The sequence below is a fragment of the Eschrichtius robustus genome, chromosome 10 (assembly GCF_028021215.1).
Source record: "Eschrichtius robustus isolate mEscRob2 chromosome 10, mEscRob2.pri, whole genome shotgun sequence".
NCBI lineage: Eukaryota > Metazoa > Chordata > Mammalia > Artiodactyla > Eschrichtiidae > Eschrichtius > Eschrichtius robustus.
Genome location: NC_090833.1, coordinates 112,445,249 through 112,464,101, shown reverse-complemented (window position 1 = coordinate 112,464,101; position 18,853 = coordinate 112,445,249). Strand labels below are relative to the sequence as shown.

Genomic DNA, 18,853 nt, shown 5'->3' with positions numbered 1-18,853 from the left:
GATACATAATAGGCTAACTTTATAAGTAGAATAAAATCAAATCCCAAACTTGACAATCTAGAGTTATGTGTCTCACCCCAACACCCTCACTTGAAAAGCACTTCATTTAAAAAATATCAGTATAATTCATGGATATCATTTAGAAGTTCAGACAGTTATATAAAACATACCAAAATCAGCTGTACCTTTGCCCTGGCCATCCCTATCCCCAGTTCATTTCTAGCTTCTCAGAGGCAGCCTTCTTTAGATATGTGTCTGCAACTTACATTCATATATTTAAATTGCTATCACATTATGCTTGATTTTTAAAATTTGTGAAGGTGTCTATTAAATTGCTACAAAGGAAAATAAGAATTTACTGCCCTTATACCACACTCTGTGTACACTTAACTCTCCAGCAGAATTCGAAATTCAGTTATGTAAACATTAATGGTTAAATTAATATGCAGTGTTTACATGTTGTGAATATGTAATTACTGTTCATGGTGAAGCTTAGTCATTTGCTGTAATTACAGTGCTTGGATAGCATTTTGTTTTCCCTAGTGTTAACAATTGTCTCATTTTAATCATCTCTTCTGTTCTGTTCCCTACTATTACTTCACACTCAACAAACTCCCTTTCAGAACCAAATCCCTCTCAGTGATTAAACAGAGCAGGCAATGGATCAATTCCTTGCTTTTCATGGAAATCTCATTGCTTTTTCTCATCTTCCTTTCTGGTCAGATATTGAACCTCTGTATTGATACTGTGATTTTCTTATCCTTTCCTTCTGATTTCCTATTTCTTAATATCTTGATTCTACTTCTTGGCAGATTTCTTCACTTCATTTGTTCTTTGCAAGAACAAATATTTGATTGATGTTTTTTCCACTTTGGTTTACTATTTGCACTTTCTATGCTCTGAATGACTCCGTTTCTCCTTTCCTAAATGTCTCTTATTTCATGCTTGCTGTTGTATCATCTGTCCAGAGATTTTTTTTTTTTTTATGGCCTTTTCTGCTCCCTGCATTTTCCCTTGAGTCATTTCTTTGTTTCTTTAATTTTCTTCTCTTTGCTCTTTATTTCCTCTGCATGTGTATTCTGGCCTCTGCTTCTTTTTTCATTACTGGTCCTATTGCAGGATGTTCTCCAATGTCTGTTTATATTGAAGAATGAGGTACTAAAAACTATTTGGAGTGCAACTAACAGCAGATGATTCACGAAGTAATGGTCTTCACCGTAGGATGGCTGCCCAGATTTTTCACTGGTGCTTCCCCAATTTTCTGTACATCTTTCCTCCTGGGCATTTTAGGGGGAATAGGAATATCACCATTCCGTGTGCAGGACTCACAGAACCCTCGTTTTCTTGGGGTGATGCTTCAGCACGGATGCCAGTTGTGCCTGGAGTCCCTACTCTCCAGAAGTTCTTGGCCCCACTTGTGGAGGTTTTCTGTCCTCCTGCTTTCTGCCCAGTTCAGAAGGCAAAAAGTTAGATCCTAGTCTGAAGAACACGGGCAAGAAAATCAGGATAAAGGACTCACTGTCATTCCTGCTTAGGTTACATCAACTCTTTTTCTTTATCTCCTTTCTAGCCCCCATTTCCTTATTTATTTATTTAGGCTGTGCCAGGTCTTAGTTGCGGCATGTGGGCTTCTTAGTTGCGGCACGCATGCAGGATCTAGTTCCCCAACCAGGGATCGAACCCAGGCGCCCTGCATTGGGAGTGTGGAGTCTTGCACACTGGACCACCAGGGAATTCCCCTAGACCCCATTTTCTGAAGTCCTACCTGCCTCAAATTTCTAAAAGTTTGAGGATATTATTTTCTTCCTTTTGCATTCCCCCACTTTGGCTTAGGTTTTGGTTATCTCTGTGAAGTCAGTTTTCACAAGTGCATTCATTTTCAAGTTCCCTAAAATATCTTGTCATCACTCATCTGTCACTGTTTTCTTTCCCATTACTTTCATCTTCCTGTGTGTTAATGTCATTTCATTCCTTATTCAGTTTATTTCTTTGTTTTAGTGGCTTTAAGAAGGAAGTACATCAGCCATAAAAAGGAAAGAAATTGGGTCATTTGTAGAGATGTGGATGGACATAGAGAGTGTCATACAGAGTGAAGTAAGTCAGAAAGAGAAAAGCAAATATCGTATATTAATGCATATATGTGGAATCTAGAAAAATGGTATAGATGATCTTAGTTGCAAAGCAGAAATAGAGACACAGACGCAGAGAACAAATGTATGGATACCAAGGGGGAAAGGGGTGGGGTGGAAGGAATTGGGAGACTGGGATTGACACATATCCATTATTGATACTATGTATAAAATGGACAACTGACGGGAACATGCTTTATAGCACAGGGAACTCACCTAGTGCACTGTGGTAACCTAAATGGGAGGGAAGTCCAAAAGGGAGGGGATATCTGTATGTGTACGGCTGATACATTTTGTTGTGCAGTGGAGGCTAACACAACATTGTAAAGCAACCATACTCCAATAAAAGTTAATTTAAAAAAATAATTAGAAAATCATTTTAAAAGGAGAAAAGAGATTTCAAAAAGTATAATTACAAATTATACTGTCTCCAGATGATTATCAATTGAAATAAATTGGCCTCCTAATGGTAGTTCAAGTAATCACAGATGAAGCTAAAATGCTATCACCAAGGTGCTGGAAATGTGAAGAATTTTAAGGCAGAGAAAATGAAGACATAAACGTGTACAAAAGAAAAAAAAAAAAGAAGGAAGTAGAGAGAAATGGATAAGTTCAATAGGTCAGGTTTGCCAGGATATTTTGCTTCTTTCTTTGAACAGGCGGGAAAGCAGATCTCTCACGAAACATCACAGATGCTCCATTTGTAAATTGAACAAGATTTTTTTTTCCTCGCACAACTTTTGTTAACAAAGAAACCGTTGGCCATTTGCAAATTTCAAAGTCCGGTGAGATTTCCAAAAACAACTCACAAAAAAATGAATTTAGGCTTTGATCATGTGAGCCAGGATAGAGCAAACAAAAACCAGGGGCCAAGAGACATCATCGGTTTCATCTGAACTCATGCTGAAAGACGAAAGATGCAATTCTGAATTATTCTGTAACTTTCCTCAAAATATTAGAAGAAATGTGGGAAATTCATAATGGATGGCACCATTTTCCAAGTCCAATGACTTGATATAAACAACTAAATAGCCATAATCATATAGGATGCAATAGAATACACACACACATTGTATTTCAATTCTATCAATGGAAACCTTCTAGACATTATTATTTTGCAGGATGATTATTTCATGCTACCTGGTGATATATTCTTGCAACCTATGACACCCAAAATCTGTCTGAAATGAAACGGTACCTTACAATTAAAAATAAATTATACCTTTCACAAAGTTAATTTTCAAATTGGCAGGAAAAGAGGTAAATTTGCTTTGTTACACCTGGCATGGATCCCCTGATAGCCATCAGAAATCCACACCACAGAGGAGTCAAGGGTCGTGACTTCAGGTTAAAAGCCTCTGTCGCTTAAAACACATGTATTTAATTCATGAGTAATATATAACTCTTACTGAAAAAGTCAAACAATATTAACTTACATATAGTGAAATCTACAGTTCATCTTTATTTCTACCCAAGTTTTACAGCTCATTTCCATAACTGGTCATTCTTAACCAATTGTGGGCATCCTTCTGCACTTCTTGTATGGAATTAGATACACATGCATCTTTCCATACACTTTTAGGCTTAAATATATAGAATGTTTTCAACAAAAATAAGCATGAAACATTTCTAACCTTAAAGATATTTTGGAGGCTTTTTCTCATGAATACATTTAGGTCTATCTCACGCAGGGTACTTCATGATGTTGGGCTATCACTGTGTTCTGCCTTGTTCTCATTTGTGAATATATAGGGTCTTTTCTTTTGTTGCTATTTCAGTGGTGCAGTGGGCATCTTTGTAAATGTGTCTTGTGTACGTGTGAACACGTAAGTAATGTAAATTCCTAGAAGCAGAATTGTTGAGTTGAAGGATACGTGTATTTTACATTTTCATATATACTAAGAAATCATCTTCCCAAACAGTTAATTTCAAGTCATATGCCTACAAAATGGTATTAGACAATGCTGACTATTACATCTTGTTAATTTCTGCCAATGTGTTTATAAAAAATGTTTTATTATTTATTTTTCATTTCCCCTTACATCAATGTTATAATTTTTGCTTCAACTGTCAAATGTAATTTAGAAAACTTAAGAGGAGAAGAAAAGTCTATTATATTTGCTCATATTTCTGATGACAGTTTCCTTTCTTCCTTCTTGACGTTCCAACGTTTCTTCTTTTATTATTTCCTTTCTGTTTAGAAAACTTCCTTTAGCTATACTTTCAGGGGAGGTCTACTTGTGATGAATTCTCTTAGTTTTCCTTTATCCAAGAAGGTCTCAATTTCCCCTTCATTCCTGAAGGATATTTTCACTGGGCACAAGATTCTAGGATGACAATTCCTTTCTTTCAGCACTTGAAAAATATGTGTCACTTCTTTCTGGTTTTTATCATTTCTGATGAGAAATTTGCTATCATTTCAATTATTTTTCCCCTATAGATAAGCTGTTGTTATTCTCTGGATGCTTTCAGGATTTTTATTTCGTTTTCAGAAGTTTGTGTATGATGTGACTTGGTATGAATATCTTTGGGATTTAATTCAATATCTCGATCTGCAGGTTTATGCCTTTTGCAAAATTTTTGCAAGTTTCAGTTATTAATTCCGCTAGTATTTTTTGTAGCTCTATACCCTATTCTCCCTCTCCATCTGAGACTCTGATGACACGAATGTTAGACTTTTGTTATACTGCCAGAGGTCCCTGAGGCTATGTCCTCCCCTGGCCCCCAATCTATCATTTCTCTGTTGTTCAGATTGGGTAATTTTTTTTACTATTCTTAGAGTTCACTGAATCTTTGTCCTCTTCATTTTTCTACTGAGCCCATCCACTAGGTTTTTATTTTAATTTTTGTATTTTTCAGTCCTAAAATTTTTATTTGGTTCCACTTTATACCTTCTATTTCTTTGCTGAGGCTTTCTATTTTTTTATTGGTTTCAAGCATATTTGTAAGTGTTCACTGAATCAGTTTCGTCATGGCCATTTTAATGTCCGTCGATAATTTTAACAACCTCATCATCTCTTTGTTGGCATCTGTTGATTGTCCTTTTTCATTCAGTTTCAGGACTTTCTGGTTCTTTGTATGGTGAATGATATTTGGTTGAAGACTAGACATATATATAATATTTTATGAGACTCTGGATCTTAAACTTTCTGTTTGCACTGGTTTTCTCTGACACTGCTCTGTCAGGGCAAGGGGGTGTGGGTGCTACCTTATTCCTTCCAGGTAGAGGTAGAAGTCCAGTTCATATCCCAGTCTAAGGTTTATAAAGAAAAAATAATCCCACGAATTCACTTCCATGTTGTTTCTTGGGTTCCAAGGTCCTTACTCAGTCAATGTTATTATGCCTACCATTGGGAGTCTCCCCAAGTTTGTGATATATATTGTGTCTAGGGTTTTCAGTTGTACTTGGCAGAAGAAATAGGGAAAACTGTATCTGCTCCATCTTCCCACTATCTTTTGATACTTATGCTTTTTAGTAATTTTCCAAAAGGGTTCAAAATTCTCTCGCTTAGACCTAGGATTCACCATTAAGCTATTCATTCACATGGGAGCACAGGGCTTAATTAGTGAATGAGACCTGAAATCTTCCTTTATGTATTATGCAACAATTAATGATTCAGGATTATATTAACACATATTAGCTAGTTTTCAGAAATCTGATGAAAGTGTCAATTCACAATAGAGTGATGGCACCTTGTCATTCTTAGGAAATGATAAATGTATTGAAAGGAAATTTGTTCACATGGAATAGAAAAATATGCAAAACAGATATAATATACTGGGATAAAGACATTAGCATTATTTACAAAACCACTTTGTAGAAAAAAGTTTTCAAAATCACTAAGCTACTAAGATTAAATTTTCATTCCTGTTATTTCTATTTTATACTATTACCTGGCGAAAATAGCAACTATCCCTGATATTGAGCTGATGAACTCAAAATCAAATATACCCATTCCTGATGAGAAGAAAAGTTAACAAAAGGGAAAATAGAGAGGTAAAATCTAAGGAATTAATATTCAGGCTACAGCTCCAATATTAAGTTTACCTTGATACCTTTAAAACATGTTACTGGTGATACAAATATTTTTGAAGCAGTTGCCTATTGCAATAAATAGAGCATATTGTCTCTTCTAAGAAATATGACATGAATTCTGGTCCTAACTTCCTGTTTTTTTTAAAAAATTGAACTAAGTGATAAAAATAATTATGGAAAATTTAACATAACCATTTTATTTTGGAATGTTTAGAACAGTTTTCAGGTGGCACACAAGTCATCAAGTAGATTAGTGTAGCTATTTACTGATTTATACCTGTTTGCTATTAAATGAACAGCCAAAGCTGAATGAGTTCTAAAGTTCAACTGTCAAGAAATGTTATTTTTTGTGTTTATATTTTGGTATTATTGTTATGTTTTGATATTAGCTTTAAAAGGCTACATGGTCTTCTGAGAAATGTATAATAAATAACTAAAATGTAAATAAGATCTTTTTCTAAAGGATGACCACAGAAGCTCAAGGACATCTTAAAAAATACACACACCTGACAAATAATTTATGGGAAATGGCTCCCAGACAAGAAAACTTAAATATTTCGTCACGTATAAATATTTAAAGGAAGTATGCATACATAAAAATACAATCACAACATATGATTCAAGCTACGTTCAATTTGCCTTTAAACCACCCACTAACTTGGCTGATGTAAGAACCTGGGCCATTTGTTAAATAGTGGATTTCCAAGAGTTACTCATATAGTTCCTGGATCTGGAACTTGGTGTCTTATTGTTGATTAAATATATTTGGGAAATGGTGTAGTGGGAACTTAAGTGGAACAATGAAAGCACTTACTCAAAAATTTTAAAACACTCACTAAAAACTAAAAAAAACCCTGCTACTCTGTTTCACTGAAATCAGGGATTTAAGCCTATGGCTCACCTTATTGAATAAAGAACATTCCCATTCTTGAAAATTCTTAACAATTTGTTGTCTGTAGTAACTTCATGAAAGTTGGCTCCCTTTTCATTGGCAAAGAACAAATCAGGTTTCCAAATGGAGTCCAACATGGAAGGGTCTAGGTCTAAGGAGTCATCAGGATATTCACTATATGCAAGTCGAGGATCGTTCCATTTCTGACGAAGAAAGATATTCACTCTGTAGTCCTGTGACAAAAGAAAGAAAGGGTGAAAAAAGCCTGGTTTAAAATATTTAGACTTGTATGTATTAGTCTTTGGGCTTCTCTGAATTATAGCAAAAGCCACTGACATCCTTGTGAGCTTTCCATACCCCTCAATCCTCACTTGTTACCACCAAGAGTCGTTCTAGTTCTGAGGATTTGCCCAGGTTTTTTGTGATCTATATGCCTCCAAAGAAAAGGCCATAGAAGAGCACAATTTTATCATGCTTGTATTTTGCTGTTCCATTAAAATTTTACTCTCCTGGCTTGTCAGAATAAAATATTGGATTGCTATTAGACACTCAGAATAAAATATTTTTGGATTTGCATTTATTTGCTAGAACCATTTCTTTTAGTAGGTATCCATTAGCATCCAGAATGCATTTAGTGAAATTTTCTTGAAAGCTGTCTATTTTCTAAAAATGAACATATGTACTTCTTTACAATAAAGGCACATTTTCTCATCTTTAGTATAATATGTAAGTTCTACGAAATTGGTGATTTGGTAAAAATAAAAGGTGGTTTTCAAATAATAAGGGATAAGGGCTTCCCTGGTGGTACAGTGGTTGAGAATCTGCCTGCCAATGCAGGGGACGCGGGTTCGTGCCCTGGTCTGGGAGGATCCCACATGCCGCGGAGCAACTAGGCCCGTGAGCCACAATTGCTGAGCCTGTGCGTCTGGAGCCTGTGCTCCGCAACAAGAGAGGCCGCGATAGTAAGAGGCCCGCGCACCGCGATGAAGAGTGGCCCCCACTTGCCCCAGCTGGAGAAAGCCCTTGCACAGAAACGAAGACCCAACACAGCAATCAATCAATCAATCAATCAATCAATGGGATGAAACCTTTTGCTATGTGTCCCATGTGTTTTCCAAAGTGACAAATCCTTTAAGATTTGACTTAAGAGATTTCCCAATTAGACCTTTCATAATTAAGTTAAAAGAAGAGTCAATGATTTCAAAGTCTTGCTCACAATTTCCGGACTAATGTATAGAGTGACAAAGATTGACAGCTATGTGTATGTGTGGTATTTGGACACAGTATATGAGTATAAGTACTATCTATGACTTTACAAATACAATTTTCCCCTTAGACTTTTGAAACGAGCAAATAAACATGCAGACTTCATCATAAGTATAAGTAAAGTGAACATTTTAAGAAACCTTCATTTCCACAAAAAAGAGCCAGGGCTGGAGATATTCAGAGAAACTGAATATCAGTTTTCATGTATTTATTCATTCCTTGAATACCAAATTACCAGTAGTCAGAATAGAGTGACCAAGCAATCACAAAGAATGCTTCCATAATATCTGACCCGTAGATTGGTTATCTTGCAAGGAGGTCAGATTCAGAGTTTGCAGTGAATGTTACAAATGTATATGTGGCCTTGATCATTAGTTGTGCACTGAGATCCCTGTCTTCTAATTGTAACTAAGGTTACATACCAGATAGTATTTTTTCTGCTTGCTAGGTGCCCCATGTATTTTCCAAAGTGACAATGGAGCAGAGGTCACTTCAGCTTTCTACCACAAAGCTCACGATAATGTGGAGATCTCACCAGCCTCAAGGATCTGCAGAACTTATGAACAGGGATACATGAACAAGCTTCTACCAGCCAAGGACGGGTCATCCTCTCCTAGACTAGGGTTCAGAGCCCCAAGAAGCACAGCTCCATGGCTGGTGGCCAGTTCCTGCATCCCTCCCTGTCCTGTAATCTGTGCATCCACCCTAACTACCACCAAACACATCAGTGATTGGACTAAAGTCAGTTTCTCTCTGCCTGACCTCTAGGGAGGACTAAAGCAAGACAAGTTATAGTGATACCTGCCAGGAAAAATAACTGACTCGTAAAGAATTTCCTTTAGGACTGATTCTTAAGACATATTTTTAAAGATGAAGTATTTTTATGCTGTAATGAATTTATTGATTGAGAACAATCTGTGATGCTAAAATAAAAGTCCTTTTAAGCTGCAGTCTATGTGATAAAATTTGGTAGACTCTCCTCATCTTTTATGTTTTAGTGATAAACTTTATAGACACAATCTGAGATCTTCCAGGAATGCTTTTTTGCTCCAAGAATGAGCTGAAAAAAGACATCAAGTAGCCTTCAGTTTCTGTTTCTAAATCACACAAGGAAAACATCAACTGTCATCTGTCACCAAGGCCGAATGTTATCCTGTATCCATTGTGCTCTTTTTGTGAATAACCAGGACTATCTTTGTTTACTAACATGTTTAGGTCTTTGGTTTAGAGCCAAGGTTCAAAGCAAAACTGAAAAATGACCATTTCCTGAAAACCCAGAAACTTAGGTTTCAACAGCCCTCACAATTTGGGTTTTGACCTGCCTGCAAATGAACATTGTAATGGGAAGCTTCCCTATCAAACAAATTCAGCTTTTCAAAAATGGACTTTTAAGCCCACCTCCTCATAGCCAATGTATCCCATCTGTGCTCAGCAACCGATTATATTATTTCTGAATCCTGATCATAAGTGAAAATGTGCAAAGAAAAGGGTATAAAAAACATTCAAATAATACCACTCTAAAAGAAGTCCTTGTAACTCAAGTTGAAATAATTTGCTTATAATAAAAGGCCATGGACCAAAGAAGGAAACAGCTTTGCAAAACAGAGACAAATGGATGTGTATGCAGCATATGACAAAAAATGTCAAGTGGACTTACTAAAGCCAGTTTAAAAATTCAGTCATTCCTTGGACATACTTAAAGACTAAGTGTTTTTGTTTGTTTGTTTGTTTTGGGGGGAGGTTTCTGTTTTATTTATTTATTTATTTATTATTTTTATTAACAGTGTTGTGTTAGTTTCAGGTGTTAAGTGTTTTATTAAAGGAATCTTCCCTGTTCGCCCTGGCTATGCTTCTATAAGGGTGAAAATGTAGAAAGCTTATATGTGAGTAAAAACAGAAGACAATAATAAATATGAGATAATACATCATGAGAATGAAATCAACATTTGTATCTCACATTTCTAAAATCTACCCATGGATTGAATTCATTCATAAATCTTATAAGGTAGCTGAATTGACATTTATGTGTATGGAATCATAATATTTTAGAACAGAGACATTAATGACTCTTTTTCCTAGAAACTTCTTTTGTAGTAATATACATTTTTGCAAACCTTTCAGAAGTTGATTTTATTTTTTCATCATTTTGCATGTTACACAATTAATGAGTTATTTTAAATGTTATATCAGTGTATTATTAATCTTGTACAACAGTGATAGAAATGTAATCATTATTTCATAATATAGAAAGACTAATTTTGACATTTTGGAAGTCAAATTTTATTATTATTATTATTAGAATAGAGTGTACCACGCTATTCTAATCACTTTAAATTAATTGTGTAGGAAAATATTTTGTTGACCAAGTAAAATTATATATCATGTTTGGATTTGAAAATAAGTATCCATTAAAATGTGGTTTAAATTCCATCTGTATGTCACATAGTAAATAATAGAACCACACTACATTTTCTGACCTAGTATTTGAAATTCTTACGTTATGAGGTACAAATAAATAATAATTCTATTAGGCGAATATTATAATGATTGTAATATTATAATATACCAGGCTCAGAAGTAAGTCTTCTTGGGATCAAATGTCAGCTCTCACAGTGAATAGCTTTCTAATCTCCCTGCACCTTGTTTGCTCAACTGTGAAATAGGGATGATTATAACAGCACATCCTCTGATAGAGTTCTTGTGAACATTGGATTGATCCACATAAAGTACTTAGAACCACACTCATTAAAGGTTAGACCCTCAAAATTAGAAGCCATATTAGATAGAAATTTGCTTGCATTTTCTGTTTCTAAATTAGTTTTGAAGTACTAGGGGCATTTTGATTTGAATCTGGGATAGTTGAATTTGCCATAGAAGAACATGGGACAGATAATTGTAATGTTGAAATCTGGTGAATAATATCTTTGAAAATTCGCAGAGCTATTATGATAAGCTTATCGTTGACTTCTGTATTTCAACATTTCTGCATTTTTATATTTTGTCTTTAATCAATTGCCCCTCCTCCCTCTTTCTATATAAACATACATACATATACATATTAAAATTTGTTTGTTTGAGTAAATAAGGCCCTTTTCCATCATAGCAAATACAGCTGTTCACATTTCACTTTGTGCCAGATGTTATACTAGGTGCTTCATGGGTTACTTCTACTATTCTCATAGCAAATCTGTGAGGTAGGTGTGATTATTAGGTGTGCTTAGCTTCACAGATGTGGAGAAAGGAACAAAGACACATTAAGTAACTTCAATGGGATTACAGAGCTAATAAATGGCAGAGCTATAATCCAGACCACAAGTTCTGATTTCAGGGTTTTAACGATATACTGACTGCATAATACACTGCCACTCATGATTGCCTTGTATGCAAACCAAACATTTTATAAACTAACACAGATTCTGGTTTATGTGGTTTATGGTGGGGTCTTTTGGTAAGGAATTTGGGGATTTACTGATCAACATGCTCGCTGATGGGAAATTGCAAGCACTAAAACTAAGTGTTCCCAGATTAAATCGAACTGTTGCCACATTGTCATTTGTCCGTAGTGGATACCCTGGTTGGAGACCAAATTTAACAGAGAGCACAACCCTATGTATCAGCTAAAATGACATATAGAATACTATTTTCATCTTTTGCCTTACAGGGAAGCATAGGATTGCTAGAAATGAACTGAAATGACCAATTAGAAAAAAAGTAGAAAGAAATAATCACCTAAAGTTAACAAAGAAAGTTAAGTACTTATCTTTTCTTTGGTCCATAATTCAGTTAATTTTTAAATTCCTTAGTGCTTTCAGGCAATTTCTAATCCAGTAGCTAAGCCTACCCCCAACCCCTTGCCCCTTCCTTTTCTCCCTGCCTTCTCACTCCCTCATTTCTGCAATTTTCTGCCCTTTCCTCTCCTTCCTTCTCTATTCCTTTCTGTTTCTGTGTCTCTGTCTCCCTCTCTTTTCCTCCCTCTCTCCTCCTCCCCTTCACTCACACACCTTCGCGCAGCACTCCTGCCCCCTCTGCCTCTTTAAAACCTGCTGCCAAATTATTATTTTGTTGCTGTGGGCAGGTGCTTTTACATTGTATTGTTACAGATCAAAGAAAATATATATCTACAATGCTGCTACTGTTGATATCTTAATACCTTTGTTTTCTTTTCTTCCTACACGTTTTCACACAGTTGAAATTTATCATACCTGCTCTTTTGCCTCTTTCACTTCACTGAATGAATTTTATGCATTTCCTGGTAATCCTCTTAATCATCATTCCAATGGCTATATGATGCACTTTTCTTACACAAATTCTTTTTCATATGATTGAATAGTGTCTAGTGCATATGGAATTACGCAATTTGTGAAAAACTGAAATGTGTTCATTTATTTTCAATAACCAAATATATTTTTTTGCTTTATGTCTCAATAAATCTGAGCAAGAACTAGGCGTATAAAGTATTTCTAAAAAAGAATGTGCCACGCATATAATCAGAAGGTAGTATGTCTAAAACAAGATTCTTTGAAAATGGCACTGTAAAAATAATCATCACAAAATAGCACAACAATAACCACCAAGTACAGTATTTTTTCTGGACCACTTGAATGCTTTCCAGTTGACTGTAAAAATTTTCATCTAAAATGGGGTTTGTAGTGGCAATTATCACTGCCTTTCTTATTTATAATTTGATTTAATGAGAATGGTATTATGAATTCAACATTCAGTATACTAATTAATCTTTTGAAAAAGATGCTCTTTCCAGGTTAAAGAATTCAGTTTCTACCCCTATTTTTAAAGCTGTTGATCATACTGTTGAAGCTATTGTTAGGAAGTGGTACTTAACCTTATTAAATTATTGGAAATTTATTTGAGTCATGTGATTTTTAACTTGATATAAATTTTGCCCCAGTATATCATTATTCAGTTAACTGTCTGTAAAAAGTAAGATGTGAATACCTAATGGCATATACATATATTGGAGCGGGTGTATATTGAAAAGTTGAGATAGATTATATTTATTTTAGCTAAAAACTCAACAGAACTTATTCAAATTAAAAATATTAAAAGATCAATATTATTCTCAAAGTTATTTAGCATTATGCAGCAAATGCTTATTTTATCATATATTGCCAACCTGGAATTTAGTTTAGTGTTGATAATACAATAGTGAAAGATAATCTCTGCTCTCCAATTGCTCACTATATTGTAGAAGATAGCCTGTAAACAGATAATTTTTTTCACATTATAATTGCTATGTTGGACGCATGTACAGCAAGCTAGGGGAACACAAAGAAGGGCTAGCTAATAGGGACCAAGGTGGAGAGGTTGGGGAAGACTTCCTGAGGAAAATCTAATTGGGCTTCGTTTTCAAAACGAAATAAAATTTAGCTGGGCAAACATTGGGGCCATAATAAAACGTGTCCTATAAAATATTGGACAGAAAATCCAGTAACCACTAGATTTTTGTATGATTAATATAGGAATTTGGCTGAATCTTAATTATTATAATTTATTATTTACTTCATTGGACATTTATTGAGCACCTTCTGTGGAGCAGGTAATATTCTAAGGGTTATAAAGTTGAATTATGTATTGTGTCTACCACCTGGAGGCAAACAGTCCAGACAAGAAAAGGAGATGGAACACATCATGAATAAAAGCAGGGAATGTGGAAGGAAGACACTATGAAAATAAGAGCTTTGATGATTTTCACCTGGTGTTAGTCTTGTTTTTCTAAAAAATAAAATAAAGAGTGTGAAAAAATAAGTCTTAAAGATATATATATATATATATATATATATATATATATATATATATATATATATAGGGCCCTATGACTGCAAATTATTTTCTGGATAAAGGTACACAATATATATACTTCTTAAAAGTATTGCTGTCTTACAAGAAAAGAAGAGGATTCTTCAAAGACAAAAAGAGTAACAAAAATAAGAGTGAGCTAAAACCAAAGGAATGATAAACAAACACAAATGCCTGAACTGAGAGACTGAGCCTTGGGCCACCACAAGGTAGGAAAACAGAACTTGCGACTGAGGATTAATTAATCAGACCCTCAAGATTATCACAGATTAGGTTCAAACAAATATGAGCTCATAACAATGACAATATTTTAACTAAAGACAAAAGAAAACAGACATGAGCAGACATGGACTTCAATGGAAATACCAGATCAAGAATAGGAAATAAACATGTAAAATGTATTTAAAGAAATAAAAGATAAAGTTGATAATAGGAAGCTATAATACCAGAGATACTTTTTAAATAATCAAATAGAATAATAAATGAAATGAAAACATAATTGTTGAAATTAAAGGTTTAATGAATATGTAAAAGCATATAAGAATCAGTTGAAATGAGAATTGAACAGAATGTACAGCTAAAGAAATATCCCAGATTAAAATAGTGGGAGAAAAGGAGGAAGAAAAATTTTTTTCAAGTTGAGTCTTTAAGGATAAAATGGAAAAACCTAAAGTAATCTGCATCTAATTAGGATCCCAGAAGGATGAATTAGAGAAAGCCAATAGTCAGAGAAAATGACAAGGATTTTCAGAACCAACGTTAAGAAACTAATGCTCGGATTCACAGAACTCAAAATATATCAATAAAGGTATGTAAAAATAAGTTTATATGAAGACATTATATGAAAACTGCAGAATAGCAAAGGAAAAGAAAATACCTTTTAAAAAAATCACCTTTCTATTGCCAAATAATATTTCATTGTGTGGAATATCACATTTCATTTATTCATCCATCAAAAAGGAATGGAGTACTGTCACATGCTACAACATGAATGAAATATTACGCTAAAGAGGCCAGTTACAAAAGACCATGTATTATATGATTCCATTTTTGTCCACGTCGGACAAACCTATGGAGACATAAAGCAGATTCCTAGTTGAGGGGAAGCAGGGAGTGACATGGATGTTAGGGAGTGATAAATGTCTACAAATATTTGTGATGATGGTTGCGCAACTGTGTGAATATTCTAAAAATCATTTAATTACAGACTTTAGCTAGATTAATTGCATGGCATGTGTACAGTAAGTACTTATCACCTATCCTGGAAAATACTTAGACTGGCAGCAGACTTCTCAACATCAATAATGAAATTCACAATATAATGGGTCAATTTACTCAAAATACTAAGAGAAAATTACAGTGAACTTTGAATAGTGTACTCAATAATATAATCTTTCAAAACTGAAGATGAAAGAAATTCATTAAAGAAAAATACACAGCTTAATCTTGAACATTTATAAAGTGGACTTCTAATCAATTTACTTCAGAAAGACAGAAAAAAAAAAAAAACCACCCACAGAATCCTGTTCCGAAATGCAAACAGAAATGATGAGAAACTGATTAAAGTGGATATAAATTCAACTAGTCTTCCTCTATATAAAAATGTTGCTATGAATGCATGATTTATGGGGTTTAAATGAACTGAAAAATTGGGAAGACAATATCATATACTAAGACTAAAATCGTACGTAGAAATACATCCAAAATATGTTAAAGACTTTCATGCAGAACATTTTATAATTTCTTGACAGCATAAGTACTTAAATGGAGAGAGATGCCATGATTATACAAAAAAGATTAAATATTATGAAGGGAGCAATTGTTTCCAAATTAGTTGTTAGATTTAGTGCAATTTTTGCCAAAGTCCAACAAATTTTTTGAGGAAATTGACAAGCAAATCTTTAATATATATTTATATTAATCATACAAATTATAAGATTCAGGAATAGCCAAGGCATGCTTATAAAAGAAGAACAAAAGTAGAGTGACTTCCTGTAACAGATACTTAAAATGACTAAAATGCTGTAAGACATTATGATATTGGTGCAAAGATAAACTGACCAATGGGACAAAATGAAGAGTCTGAAAACAAGCCTTATTTGATATATAAAGGAAGTAGTTTGCAGATTAGCGTTGGGTGCTTAATAGATGTTTCTGTATATGACAAAAAGTTCACATTCTTTCCCAATGTGACACCACTCAAGAAAGCAAGTTTGGGTAAAAGTTCAAGTATAATAGTAAAATTTTTAAAAATAGAAGATATAGCAGAGTATTCTATGGCCTTGAGGTAGGGTAGATTCTTTAATAAATTCTATGATGTCAAAATTAAGAAATTCTATTCATCAACAGGCCATGTAAGGAAAATGGAAAAACAAACCACAGTGGAAAAAGATATTTGCCACACAGGTATAACTGACGATTGGCTATTGCCAGACTATAAAAAATCTCATACCAATGGATGAGAAAAAGACAAAAAACTGAGTAGATTAGAGTCAAAAGAAGAAGACATGTTCACTGGGCAGAGATCACAAATGTCCAACAAATATGTGAAAAAATGTTCAAACTCACTGGTAAACAAAGATGTGCTAATTAAGATATTGAGGTACAATTTTATACCCACTGGGTTATTAAAAATAAGAAGTTTGATGATACGGAATTTGGCAAGGATATGGAGCAAAATGATAGCTTATATACTGCAGCTGAAATAGAAAAAGTGGGAAAAATCGACATTGTATTATAAATTTGATATGTGAATACTCAACATAGAAAAATTTTAGTTCTAAGTATAAATCTTAAAGAAACCCTTCCACATGTGCACCAGGTGACATATACAAAATATTTATAGCAGCACCATTAGTGATAGTGAAAACCAAAACAAAAACTGGAACCAATCCAAACATTCATTGACGGGAAAATGTATAATAAATTATGTCAACAAAATCAGATACCATATAGCTGTGAAAATGAATTAACACTACTATTTGCAATGAGGATAAATCTTAGAAATGTTAAATTTAGTAAAACAAGAAAAGCGTCAAAGATAAGTTATAGCACCATTTTCATAAAATTCAAAACCAAGCAATCCCTCTCTCACTCTCTCTCTCTTTCTCATTTATCTGTCTATCTATGTCACTTTCCCTCTCTCTAATAAAATTTTGAGGGCAAAGGAATTATAAACACAAAATAGTTGACAGTGGTTACCTAAGGAGATATTAGGAGAATGGGCTTTGATGGATTATAGTTATGTTTAATATTGGTAATATTTTAGTTTTGAAATTAGGTGGTGGTTTCAACAGTGTTTGTGTTATTAAATTATACCTTGTCATTTACATATATTATTTATGTAATTACATACCAAAATATTATATCTGAATATGAAATTAATCACTGGAAATGCTCATTGGAACTACCCTATTCATCCATGGGAAATACCCTACACACTGTAGTGTTTTGCCATTTATATACTTTGTGCAATATATTTTATGATTTATAACACATGTTTTTATTAGCATCTTGTTATGCCCATCTTACGTGATGTTGTAGTGGGTAGAGTGATGACCCAAAGATGTTCAAATTTCAATCCTCGGGACCTGTGAATGTGTTAACCTTATTTGGTAAAAGAGATTTTGCAGATGTGATTAAGAACCTAGAGATGGGGTTATCTGGGGGGGTCCAATGTAATCATGAGGATCCTTATGCGTGAAAAAGAGGCAAAGAGTCAGTGTCAGTGATACAATGTGGGACTGGATTGGTTTAAGATTGGGGAAGAGAGCCATGAGCCAAAGAATGCAGGCAGCCTCCAGAAGCTGTAGAGACAGGGGGATGAATTCACTCCCCGAGCCTCCAGAAGGAACATAGCCCTGCAGACACCTTGATTTTAGCCCAATAAAACTCATTTTGGAGTTCTGACCTCCAGAATTGTAAGAACATCTTTTGCGGTTTTAAGCCACTAACTGTGTGGCAATTTGTTACAGCAGCAATAGGAAATGGATACATATACCTTTTAAAATTGATTTGCATACTTTCTCATTCTCATTTTTTGAAGAAGTTTCTAGAACAATAGATTTTTTTTTTTTTTGCTAGTCATTCAAGAGGGTAGAACATTTAAGGCAAAAATCACTGGATTTACAGACAAATGGAAAAAAATAACTCAGAATGCTTCCTGTTTGTAGGAGTCCTACTCAGAGATCCTGACTAATTTCAAAATGATCAGAAAATAACTCTCCTTACTCAAAGAAACAAGGATAAAGTGCAGACTTCCTAACAAATGTTTCGTTGGTTTAGTGTTATAAGATTTTCTCACTCCGAAGTGCTGCACAACATAGGTTGCTATGCTTCACAAAGTGCAGAACACAATAGTCAATGGCAGAGTAATAACTCGTAATGTCAGCTCTTGTTGCTCCTACCATCTGCTCTACAAACCCCACCACAAGGAGGGTGGTCGTCTGGGGCCACTGATTCTGAAATAACGGCCCATTGGGAAAGTGCCTTTCCATTCCTCACTACACCAACAGGGAAGAAAGCAGTTTTATAAGAACAATTTAGAGGTTCAGAAAGATTATTTCAAATCTCCCCTTGACGTCTTCATTATCCGTATGTTTAATTATTCTTTAGAAAAGGGCAGAATTATTTTAAAATTATAATTTTTAAGGAAACTTAATTATGTACCAAAGCTGGAAACATAAAGAATTCCCAAGAATTGAGTCGACTTTCAAA

At 34.4% G+C, this 18,853-nt stretch overlaps 1 protein-coding gene across 2 annotated transcripts in view; it reads right to left on the bottom strand.

Moving 5' to 3' along the window:
- The window catches only part of GLRA3 (glycine receptor alpha 3), a 188,704-nt gene that overhangs the window by 77,172 nt on the left and 92,679 nt on the right, over nucleotides 1-18,853 (bottom strand). For both annotated transcript variants that reach the window (XM_068552806.1, XM_068552807.1), the window contains exon 4: nucleotides 7,067-7,290. In XM_068552806.1, the coding sequence (XP_068408907.1) occupies nucleotides 7,067-7,290 (224 nt within the window). The remainder of the gene's footprint in view (nucleotides 1-7,066; nucleotides 7,291-18,853) is intronic.